Here is a 12,311-nt window from a genome sequence, read left to right as displayed (position 1 = left end):
GCATTAAATAGTTTCAATGGCAAAACCTGTGAAGTAAGCACCATTTATCATAATTTTCATTTTACATATGAAGAAACAGATTAAATATTGCTATATCCAAACTAGTGTAGATTTTAAAGACATGTTATCTCACAGTATGCTGAATTTTAATTAAAAACATGCTATCTCACAATATGCTGAATTTTAATCACATGCCAAAAAGAATGATAATCAAAATCAATGCCAAAAATGTGGTTTGAGAGCTACGCTATAGTAAATTTATAGAAAAAGTGGAGGTGGTATGGGAAAATAAACATCAGTTTCACACAATGTGAATATATTTAACACTATTAAACAGTACACTTAAAAATGGTTAGGATGGTAAATTTTATGTTATGTGTTTTTTACCAAACACACCAAAAAAGTTAGCTTTGTTAGAAAAATATTTAAAAGATTCTTTACTATAATATTTCTCACAATAGCCAATTTTGGCTTATTCACAGTAAAACACGTTTAATACTATTCCTTCCCTTATTAAGGCATAGAGATTATTTTTCTACAATTTATGAATTAAAATCTATAGGTGTTTCAAATCTAGTAACTGTGGCAATGAGAAAAGATCTGAAGCCTTGGTTTTACATCTGAGAACCCCCTCAATCTATATTAGCTTACTTACTTCACCTCTATATTTCATGCTATCTGTTAGGAAAACGGTTAGTCTGTGAATATACAAATTGTTTTTTATAAGTAGAGGCAGTCCAACAGAGTCTAACAAAGTCTAGCTACCTTACATCCAAAGATCTTTAGGGAAAAAAAAAGTGGAATAAATTTGTTACCCTACAAAGGTTAAGAGAAATTAAATATGTTGAAACATACATAGCTGCAAAGACCCTCTGCAGTGCCATCTCGTAGCTCAGAATAACAGTAACGAAAAATGCTATTGTTGAATCTAGTCTTCCCTGGGAGAGAAATTCTAATGATTTGTAATCCAAAACAAATCTCAAATTATATAAAGCAACATGCAGATGATACATATAAATGACTACACTGAGATTACACTCAGGAAGTTTTAAAATATTTTAAAAACAAAAATTTTTGTTAATTATATTGTAGTTAATATGTAAACAGTCTTCTTACCTGCGTGGCCTTGTCCTTGGGGACATCATTTCATTCCCAAGTATGTGGTACCGTCTTGCTTCATGCAACAGCTGATAACACTCAGGAGAATTCTGGATCAGTTGGTCCACCTCAACTGTCTGAACAAAGTAGTTGGGATGCAACAGCGGGAGTCTCACATGTGTCAGGAGCTCATGTAACAGTGGTCTTCTCAGATCAACAGCACGATAGACCCAACGCATGACGGCTTCAAAAACCATCTCCTCTTTGCCAATGACAAGTTCATCACTACAAATATAATCAATAAGTTCATCTTTGTCAAGCTCAAGAAATTCTTCATGCTGGGACACATCCTCAAAAGTCTGTAATGCAAAATGCTTGCATTTTGTGAAGAGTGTTTTGAGGGAATGGGTATCAGCAAAGCGCTGGATTCCTAAGCAATTGCAAGGATCAAGTTGCTCCTCCAAGAACTTGGCACATGCATCACGGAGAACACTAATCTGAAAAAGGCTTGATGTTTCAAAGAGATACTGTACATTCTCTGTAGTGATCTTCACTTTTCCAGTATAAACATACTGCAAAAAACATTCCATAGCTTCAGCTAAAATACCATTGATCTCAACCAACATTTCTCGGCTTTCCCTGTGGTCATTACAAAACATAGCTCTGAAGTAGCTACTACAGGCTGAGAGAACAGCTCTATGGCAAGGAAATTCTTTTCCTTCCACACAAATGATAACATCTGTGAACAAACGACTATCTCGGAATTCATTAAATATCTGGAGTATGTTTTCAGCATGGGATGATCCTGAAGAGAAGTCAAAAAACTCACGGCCTGTCAGAGATTTAGGGTCCATTTCAAAAACTTTACGCTTTGTTGCTGGTGAATCACGCACTCCGAGATCCTCTCTGTTTAGTCTTCGTCCCAATATTAGTACCATTGTTACATCAGTTGACTATATAATTGTTGAGAAATAACTGTTAAGGATCTTCCTTATGTGGCTAAAAGTAAAAAAAATTAACCCATTTCAATATGTAGAAAGTTCAGTACTCAACTGACATTTCATTTTGATGTAAACACTACAATAAAATTACACAATCAATATATTTCATATAGGCTTTAGAGCACTATATCTCATTTTAATAAAAACTGATAAATAAAAATTTATACAATTAGAACATTAGGGGTAATTTGCAATAGTAGTCCTTAAACCCCCCCAGTTGAAAAGATGCTATGTAAGTTGTGAATTACTAATAACCTTCTGTTTCCCTTTTACACAACTGGGTTTCAGTTACTGAATGTAGAGTTAAGTCAGAATGCTGTAAGACACAGAACTTGAGTACATTCAAACCCTAATATAAATGTTTATTATTTTAACATAGTGCTGCTAAGAAGAATTCAGCTATATCTATCAATGGCCTTTAAAAATATGTATGTTGTTTGAACAGTAAGTAGATAGATTGCTTTCCAGCAATCTATCCTAAGGAAATAATCAGGATTATACGGAAAGATTTATCTATAGTTGTTCAATGCTGTATTAATAGAAAATACTTAAAACAACCTAAGTACCCTACAATAGCGGATTAGTTAAACCATAGTACATATTAAGGATGGAACACAGTCCCTGCAGCCATTAAAAACTATATAGACTATTTAATGACATGGGGAAGCATTAACCAGGTAGTAAGTAAAAAGCAGATATCAAAACATATGCAAAAGGGTATAAATACACTACCAAATGTAAAACAGATAGGTAGTGGGAAGCAGCTGCATAGCACAGGGAGATCAGCTCGGTGCTGTGTGTCCACCTAGAGGGGTGGGATAGGGAGGGTGGGAGGGAGACACAAGAGGGAGGAGATATGGGGATATATGTATATGTATAGCTGATTCATTTTGTCATACAGCAGAAACTAACACACCATTGTAAAGCAATCATACTCCAATAAAGATGTTAAAAAAAAAACTGAAGCAAGAGTTAGAGCTGGACTAGGGGTATCTGATAAGAATTTTTCTCAGATTCTCCCCATTCTAGGTAGGTCTCTAAGAATTTTTATCTAAAGCAGCTGGGAGACTTATGAAGCTCTCTGTATGCTACGTAGGCACAAATTATAGTATAGATGTATGTATGTATAAATGTTTTTACTGCTGGAAAAGGAAAAAAAATACACAAAAAACATACAAACAAAAAACATATGCAAAGAGGGGTGCAGTGGATAAGACTCTGCACTCCCAATACAGGGGTCCCGGGTTCGATCACTGGTCAGGGAACTAGATCCCATATGCATGTCGCAACTAAGGAGCCGACATGCTGCAACCAAGAAGCTGGTGAGCCGCAACTAAGGAGTCCATGTGCCACAACTAAGGAGCCCACCTGCCACAACCAAATAAATAAATATTTTTAAAAATACGCAAAGAAAATAAAAAAATTTAAGTATCATTACATCTAGGCATAGAAAAAAGGAGGCACGTATGTCAAATGATAAGTATTTATTTATCTTCTGTCTGCCTCTATTTTACCCAAAATCTGCACTATAATTATATAGTACTGGGTTTTTAGATTTTTTTAAATGTATATTATTTATGCCCTGCTCCCTTTCACTGATAAGAAACATACTCAAATCTCCCTCAAAAACGGCTCTGAATAGGTAACTGATGGATTGAGGCACTGGACTATAGCTATCAATTCTCTTAAATTTTGATTTTTAAGGTGGTTCTTCTACTCCTACTCTCTTTTCACAAATCTCTATAAGTTGATATGTGATCCAAAGTGTTATTTGTAATTGGCTTCTACCTCCATACATTTAAAAAATATATAAATTTATTTATATTTAATTTTGGCTGCATTGGGTCTTCATTGCTGTGCGCGGGCTTTCTCTAATCGCGGCGAGCGGGGGCTACTCTTTGTTGCAGTGTGCAGGCTTCTCATTGTGGTGGCTTCTCTTGTTGAGGAGCACGGGCTCTAGGCACATGGGCTTCAGTAGTTGTGGTGTGTGGGCTCAGCAGTTGTGGCTCATGGGCTCTAGAGCACAGGCTCAGTAGTTGTGGCACATGGGCTTAGTTGCTCTGTGGCATGTGGGATCTTCCCAGACCAGGGCTCGAACCCGTGTCCCCTGCATTGGCAGGCGGATTCTTAACCACTGTGCCACCAGGAAAGCCCCCATACATTTTTGCTTTCTCAAAGTTTAAATGAAAATGTGTTCAGAATGCAAAACAAAATAACATACTGCAAGTACTAAGAATTTCCCTTTGGCTAAAAGTGACAAGTAGGAAAACATAAATGAAAAGACACTCTGCTTTCTGTATCCAATAATTTTACTGTATCTGGTATTTGTTATCTGGTATCTTATTGTATCTGTATCTGATAAATTTGGGGATAGCATATTGAGTGAGTTGGATTACTATAAGGCTGATTAAAATTTTATATAAGTTAAAGGTCTTTTTATGCTATTTTCTGCCCCTGAATTCTCACGGCTATTTTCTTTGATTGTTGACTGCCAAGAGGTCTTCCACTGCTTTACCAGAAAATCCTGAATTAGAATAGCTATAAAATCACCTGGTATTAAATGCATTCAACAGCAACAAGATACTTGTCTACTGCTTTGTATGTAAAAGAGACTATCTCATAGATCTGGGCTATTTCCTTCCAAGAAGCTTCTGTGTGGCTTTTTGGACAGCCTCACTTTCTCTGGACTTTCTGAGAACTCTTCCATGAACTAGTCCACAACAGCACGAAATATAAACTCTTTGTATTGATGACACACTAAATGATTTATGCAATTGTGTCTTAGGAATATGAGATGCATTTCAGAGTGTATCCTTTGGGCTTCCAGATGTAATTCAGTAGACTTTAAAATTAGACTGAATTCTTCTAAAAATTTAGCAAATATCAAAGCATCATTATTCCCATCAGGAAAAAGTAGTAAATAAGTAGGCAAAACATGACGACAATGTTTGTTCCCGAGAAATATAATGACTGAAAATAATACCTACATAAGTTAGTGGATGCAAGGGTGACTGGACTCTCAATGACTGACTGCCAAAGACACATAATTTGTCTAGAAAAGGTAGTATCCCTCTCTTTCTCTCATTTCTTTCAGGAGCTTTATTCTTGGAACTAAACTCTCACTTGAAAGGAAGAATTTTAAGAGAAAGATTCTTCTGGTTAAGAGTACTCTAGAGTTTATTTCCAACTACAGAACTCATAAATGTTGTAGACCTAGTTTCAGATTGCTAGGTAGATTTAAAAATTACCTGTTTTTGGCCTATGTCCCAGAAAAATGAAGGGAGATAACTTATTTTAGTGTCTTTTGGACTGGAGAAATGGTAGAATAGGGACTGAGGATATTCGGAAGGAGTAGAAAGGAGTGTGTAAACAGTTTATCTGGGGGCTTCCCTGGTGGCACAGTGGTTAAGAAGCCGCCTGCCAATGCAGGGGACATGGGTTGGGTTTGAGCCCTGTTCCGGGAAGATCCCTCATGCCACGGAGCAACTAAGCCCATGAGCCACAACCACTGAGCCTGCGTTCTCAACTAGAGAAAGCCCGCATGCAGCAACGAAGACCCAACACATCCAAAAATAAATAAATTTATTTAAAAAAAAAAAGTTTATTTGGTAACAGAAAAGTCTGTGATGCTGCCTTCCTATCTGATCTTGAGGATAGAATTGTTCCCTGTTACTCTGATGGTCTGTGACCCCTGGTTGAAGGAAAATGATTTACATTTTCTAATAACAATGCTTAGAGAGTTTATAAACGTTATAAATATAATACCTTTTTAGCATTTGCTTGATCAAAGCCCCAGTTTTTCCACACCTAAAATAAATGGAAAACAGCAACACATAAATCAGATAGTAATCACTTTGTGTATAATTGGTGTTATTTACTAATATGTTGAAAGAAGGTTTTAGTAGATTTCAGTTTGTGACTGGAAGTTAACTTCTGCATAGGAAAACCAATCCTGAATAATCCTTAAAGCAAATTAATAACTTTATGCTATATCTAAAATAGTTTCCTTATTTATCAACTTCCTTACTTGACAATTTTATCCTGCAGTAAGGTTTCTTGAGTGAAAGATGAGTAAACAAATATTCATGTCAACATCAAGCTAACGGTGGAATTGAGATGAGGAAACATATCCTATGATAACTCTGCACTGGATATTTGAAGAATGTCTGGTAACTAATGTTTCATCTGAGTTTGGGGTCATTAAATAATTCTGAGTTGGTCTATCAATACTACCCAAAGCAAACAGTTTAGTCATTATATATTTTATATAACTATGAAAGCAATGACAAAATCTCAAGTATTCTGGGTAATTCAGGAAAAAACATTTCAGTTTTTAATTCTTAGTTATCTAGATTATCCATATAGATCACCATGCTTATCAAGTAATTATGTTAAATCTTTTAGTATATAAATGCATATTTCTTCTGCTTTTTTGATCCTTATAGACTTTAGTACCTGTAGAAACCAACAAATTCAGCACAATTTTTCATTGTTGTTGTTGGAAGGGGAAGAGAGGAATGCTTAAGAGAGAATACTGGAACCTTGAACTGTACACAGAATACCAACAGTATTTAAGCACAAGTGATTCTGGTTTCTGGCCTAGATATCTATAAATAGAACTCATAAATTCTTAACAAGTTTAGACAAATTCAAAAGTGGATCCAGAAAACCAAGATATGGACTACTGATTTTTTTCTACATGTATACACAAACACACATCTCTATACCCTGATTATTGTTTGATTGCGAAGTGAATGTTATCTTGCTTGTTTCCTTATTTGCAAAAGTCAATCTAACTTGTGTATATCTTGGTAAAGAATATTTCAACTTGGTCAAATTAGGGGACTGTTAGTCCTAGCTAAGTAAGTTTTTCCCCCAATAAGACAATAAGATCCTGAGCCAATGTAGGGATTCAAGTCAATTCAAGAAACAATTCTAGAAAGCCTACCCCCTGTCTGCCACTGGGGTGGTGAATATTGGATTCAGATCCAATTTTAGATGCTGTGGGGTTGGTTAAGATTAGAATCAAACAAGAACTCAAAGATTGATACTACAATAGATTCAAATTCTCAGTGTTTCTCTAGCAGAAAACACAAATTGTTTTTCTGCTGGAGTGCAAATGGGAATACATTCTCTCATGACTGATCTAGTCTAGAATTATACCTTAAGGAGTAGAAGGGCAAGGCAACTCACCCGGGCATTTTCTGCAGGGTTTTTAGGTAATACTTACCAACCTAATCAGTAAGGGCTAGGGACCAAGGAGGTCAGTGTAGGAGGTCCAAAGGTGTTATATAGTATCAGAATTGATTTTAGAGTGTAGAACTGCAATCAAGCTTATTTTTCCTTTAGCATGCAGGACCCCTATACAAAGAAACAAGTTACTATTAGCCTTAAGATAGCATGGATTAGTGAGGGGTTTACAAAGACTAATAAACACCAGATGGTAAAGGAAACTAACAACATTTTGACTAACATGGTCCCTGCAACTTGCAGTAATGAATTGCTACATGCTATGCTCCACACTACTACTCCATTTTCTCAAATTGAACTTTGAATGAAGAACAACATAGCAGAAACAGCAAAATTACTAAAGAATTAAGAGTTTTATCTTTAAAGATATACAGTAACTCAACAGAAGGAAAGTCAGAAAACACTGTAACATAGTAAATCTATTATTTAAAAATAACTAGGAAATATTTAACATGGAAGTATCTGAAACCAAGCAGTTTTTTTCACCACATTTTCTCAAACGCTAATTTATTTGAACCATTCTATTTAATGACCACTTTTTAAAAGTTGTAAATTTATACTCTTCAATTTAAACCTTTACTCTTGGAGTAGTGGTTCCTGAACCAAATTTTACAAATGCAACACCTAAAGTCCAGTCTTCAAGCTGTTATTTTCAACATTTCTCTTTTTCTTAATGAAACCACCAATAACATACTTACTCACCATAAGATATCAGAAACCAAAAAAAACCCTTAAATTTCTTTGTCTAGAATTATAGCAAGTGATTATCCCTTGTTTACATGAATCTGAAATAGTCAATACATTATTACTTTGATTAATGAGAGAAAGAGAAATAAGAGGTATCTGATGATGAAAAATTCAGGAGTTCTTAAGCAATGTGTCAGACTAAACAATTATGGTTCTATAACTGAAAAAAGAATACTGTCTTCTCCCAAATCACAGAACAAAAAAATTGAACTTATCCATTCACTGTTTCGCTCCCTTGCTTTAAAACTTTTGGCTACTAATATTCCCCAACCCCCAAAGGAAGGAAAAAAAATTGTTAATCATCATACTTGATATAAAGCTGTCCTACTGAACCTACTTGACATGTAAACTTAATGTCCTTGGTTTTATCTTGCTAGAAGATATCTAATGCATTGTTTTATTTTAAAATCTTAAGACCTGTAGATATATAGTTATCTTTTCTTTTAGCGAAATTGTTTTTGGGGGCTTCCCTGGTGATTCAGTGGTTAAGAATCCACCTGCCAATGCAGGGGACACGGGTTCGAGCCCTGGTCCGGGAAGATCCCACATGTCGCAGAGCAACTAAGCCCATGTGCCACAACTACTGAACCTGTGCTCTAGAGCCCGCGAGCCACAACTACTGAAGTCCACGTGCCACAACTACTGAAGCCCGCACACCTAGAGCCTGTGCTCCACAATGTGAAGCCACCGCAATGAGAAGCCTGAGCATGGCAACGAAGAGTAGCCCCCGCTTGCCGCGACTAGAGAAAGCCCGCGCGCAGCAACGAAGACCCAACGCAGCCAAAAATAAAAATAAACAAAATAAATAATTTTTTTTTAAAATTGTTTTTGGTTCTCTTATTAGAATTAATTAAATCTGCAAGGACATGACCCAGTACTCTGCCACTTGAACAAGTTTGAGATCCAACATTTTTCGTGACCTCTCTATGGATAAAAGCACTTTGAAGTCAGTGATTTTTATTTACCTTAGTGGTGATACAAATTATTTACAGAAGTAAGTTTTAGAAAGCACTGAGTAAAGAGCAAAGCCTAATAACTTTTATACATCAATTTAGCAGACTTTAAGATGTGCCAAATGCTGAAATATTGTAGCCCCTGGGTGATGAATTTAGGCAGAGTGACAAACTTTAATTTAAAAAAGCTAGTTTAGCTATTGTTTGTTTGTTTGTTTTTTGCGGTACGCGGGCCCCTCACTGTTGTGGCCTCTCCCATTGCGGAGCACAGGCTCCAGACGCGCAGGGTCAGCGGCTATGGCTCACGGGCCCAGCCGCTCCGCGGCATGCCGGATCCTCCCGGACCGGGGCACGAACCCGTGTCCCCTGCATCGGCAGGCGGACTCCCAACCACTGCGCCACCAGGGAAGCCCCTAACTATTGTTTTTAATAGGAGAAAGAATAGAGTTTTAAAATATCAACAGTTGTTAAATGGCCACATACTCTTTGTTTCAGTCACAACAGAAATAGAATCATACAAAATATATATGCTTATATATTTCATATACTTATGAGGATATACTAGGATATTTTATTTACATTTTTTATACAATCCATACCTAAATATTTATTGAAAAAGGGTGTCCCAAATTCCTAGGTAAGAAAAAAGTACATACAGGGACTTCTCTGGTGGTCCAGTGGTTAAGACTCTGCGCTCCCAATGCAGGGGGCCAGATTTCGATCCCTGGTCAGGAAACGAGATCCCGCATGCTGCAACTAAGAGATCCCCCCGTGCTGCAACTAAGACCTGGTGCAGCCAAATAAATAAATATTTTTTTAAAAAAGGAGTATATACAAAAAAATAACTGCAGTCCCTCATTTAATGAATAGTATTTGTTTTTCACAGGCTTGACCTTTGGGTTTTAATAAAATGGCAGAAAAACAAAGAAACTAATACAAAGTTTTCTGAAAAAGCATTAAGGTTTTAGCAACTTGGACAAAAGCCAAGAAAGTTTAAATTAAAGCTGATAGTAAACCCCAACTCAGAATATTATTTCTTCTTCCTGTTTAGAGACTAAACAGGCTTTGTCTGGATAAGCAGGCTTTGTCTGGATAAGCAGGCTTATGAGTGGTGGTTTTATTTTTTACAAAGGTTAGAGGTTTGCAACTTGTACTTATTTAGAAATGTTAAATGCCTTCAATGCACAAGCGATGAGGCAGTTCAGGATCACAGAAGCTGCTCCTTCGGGCATAGTCATCCCAACTTGAATTTTAAAAATAAATTAAGAATGCATACAATGAGAACTGTTCATAGTCAATTCCTGCTTCACTCAGGGCGCTCAATCTACCTCCTACAGAAATGCACTGTCTTGGGTGAATTCCTACAGATTTATAGGAAAATAAAATCTGATAAAACCCAAGTTACCTATTAAATCACAGATTAGGAAAACCGCATCTTCAACACACTGTGGCTAAAATGATTGTTCTTGTAGATTTTATTACTGTCATCATAGAAGAGTGAGCTATAATCCCCCAAACAAGGAAACAACTCATCTAAACCGGGGTATAGAAGAATCTTAACTTTTTGGGGGGGGCGGGGGGGAGGATATCCTCGTTATTTTTTTAAAAAATAGAATTCTAATTTTACATCTTAGTCGACAGCAAGCAGATTTTTCATCTATTTTACGTATTTGACAAAAACCAACCTCGCCGGTGGACATAAACAGTCTGTAGCTGCAAATACTAAGTGATGATTTTTAAAAAGCTGTTCAAGAGAGCAAGTGATTAATCATTAAAATCCACTAACATTAACTGCGAAAGCTCGCTGCCTCAGGAGTGACCGTGAGGCACTCTAAAATGTGGCTTTACGGTCCTTATTTAGCTATTTAAACCCTGTTTACAGAACAGGCAGGAACTAATTCGCCTGATGGCTTTCTTCCCACCATCTGGGTAGACAGGGCGACAGGAGTTAAAGAGGGATAATTTTCCGGTCCTCCGCGGGCCCCAGAACAGGCTCAGGCAGAAGCCGCGGCAGCCACCAAAGGATAGCGGGTCAGCTGGGCTTAGCTCCCGAGTCCCCCGGCTCGGCAGCGCGCGCCGCCAGATGCTCCGCTCGGGTCGCAGCTGCACAAGAGGCGAGCGCGCGCTCTCGCGTGTCCTCCAGATCACCTTCAAGGGGGCGGGGAAGAACTGCCTGGGCAAGTCCACCTCGCGACAAGACACCCACCAATAAACACTCGGAACTCGCCCAGTCGTTCCGCCCGAAAGCACCCGCAGGGCCCCAATCCCCGCCGCGTTAACAGTCTTCGCCCCGAGTGTCCAGAACCTGGGGGCGGGGCCATTAGGAACTAAATTAAGAAACCGAGGCCTGGAGTGGTGGGAAGGGGAGATTAGGCGGGGACTCCGCCGGCGGAACGCCCGCTCCCCCGCCCGCGCCCACTTCCGGGGGACCTTCTTTCTAGGGCCCGGCTCCCGGAGCGGGCCCCCAGGCGAGCGGTGGTAAACAAAGGCTCGCTGGCGGTGAGGGCGGGGGTAACGGTCAGGTGACGGCGCCGAGCACATTTCGCAACTGCTTTAATGGGGATTCTCTAGCCTGCAGCCCTGGGACCTAACTTGACCCTAACAGTCCTCCCTGTTAGGATCAAACTGTCGCCCCCACCAAGCGGGAAGGTTTGATTTCAGACCTTCGCATTCTCAGCGCTACCTTCGATTAAAAAAGCGACGTTCCGTTCGAAGCCCATCGGCAAAATGCGGGACCCCTCTCCCCAGCCCTGTCCGCCAGCTGCTCCCCGTCCCCCAGGGTGACTCGCACCTGCTACCCCCCGCCCCGGCGGCCATGCCCCTCCCAACCCGCCCCCGGCGGGTGCGCCAGCAGCGCCGCGGTTCCGGGGCGGTAGTGTCAGGAGTTGGGGGTGCCCTTCCTTTCAGAGTGTGGTTGCGGAACCGGGGCTGACAACCCCCAGCGGAGCCCCGGAGACCTCTCGCCCCAAACAGGGGCCCTGCAGCCCCACCCGCAATCTCTCCAAGGACCCCTCCTCTGGCTCCGAGAGGCCGACCGCCGCAGGCTTCCCTCCTGCAGACATCCCCGTGGTCAAGACCTCGGCCGCCCCTCCGCCCCCGGCTCTGGCCGGTTCCTCGCCTTTCGGCCGGTCCCGGAGCTGTCATCCCCAGGTACCTCTCAGCGAAGGCTGGAGGCGGCCCCCGCCGTACCTTAGCTTCCGGCGGCGAAGCGCTGTCTCCTGCGCCGGCGTCTCCTCGAGCCACCAGTCCCTCCGCACCTCAC

General features: G+C 39.8%; 1 protein-coding gene across 7 annotated transcripts in view; it reads right to left on the bottom strand.

Annotated features, from left to right (window-relative positions):
- Positions 1–12,311, bottom strand: part of KLHL24 (kelch like family member 24) — a 39,307-nt gene extending 26,996 nt beyond the window's left edge. Inside the window, exons 1-5 of one of the 7 annotated variants that reach the window (XM_082654100.1) lie at positions 12,239–12,311; positions 7,330–7,460; positions 5,865–5,906; positions 2,832–2,904; positions 1,117–2,097 (exon numbers count right to left, since the gene is read on the bottom strand). In XM_082654100.1, the coding sequence (XP_082510226.1) occupies positions 1,117–2,036 (920 nt within the window). In that variant the 5' untranslated portion in view covers positions 2,037–2,097; positions 2,832–2,904; positions 5,865–5,906; positions 7,330–7,460; positions 12,239–12,311. Of the gene's footprint in view, positions 1–1,116; positions 2,098–2,831; positions 2,905–5,864; positions 5,907–7,329; positions 7,461–12,203 lie in introns of those variants that run through there. The other 6 variants (XM_082654098.1, XM_082654102.1, XM_082654099.1 and 3 more) reach the window with 6 other exon arrangements.

Source organism: Grampus griseus, assembly GCF_964374135.1.
Source record: "Grampus griseus genome assembly, chromosome: 5".
NCBI lineage: Eukaryota > Metazoa > Chordata > Mammalia > Artiodactyla > Delphinidae > Grampus > Grampus griseus.
The sequence above is the reverse complement of the archived record's forward strand: the minus strand, read 5'-3'. Positions and strand labels throughout refer to the sequence as shown.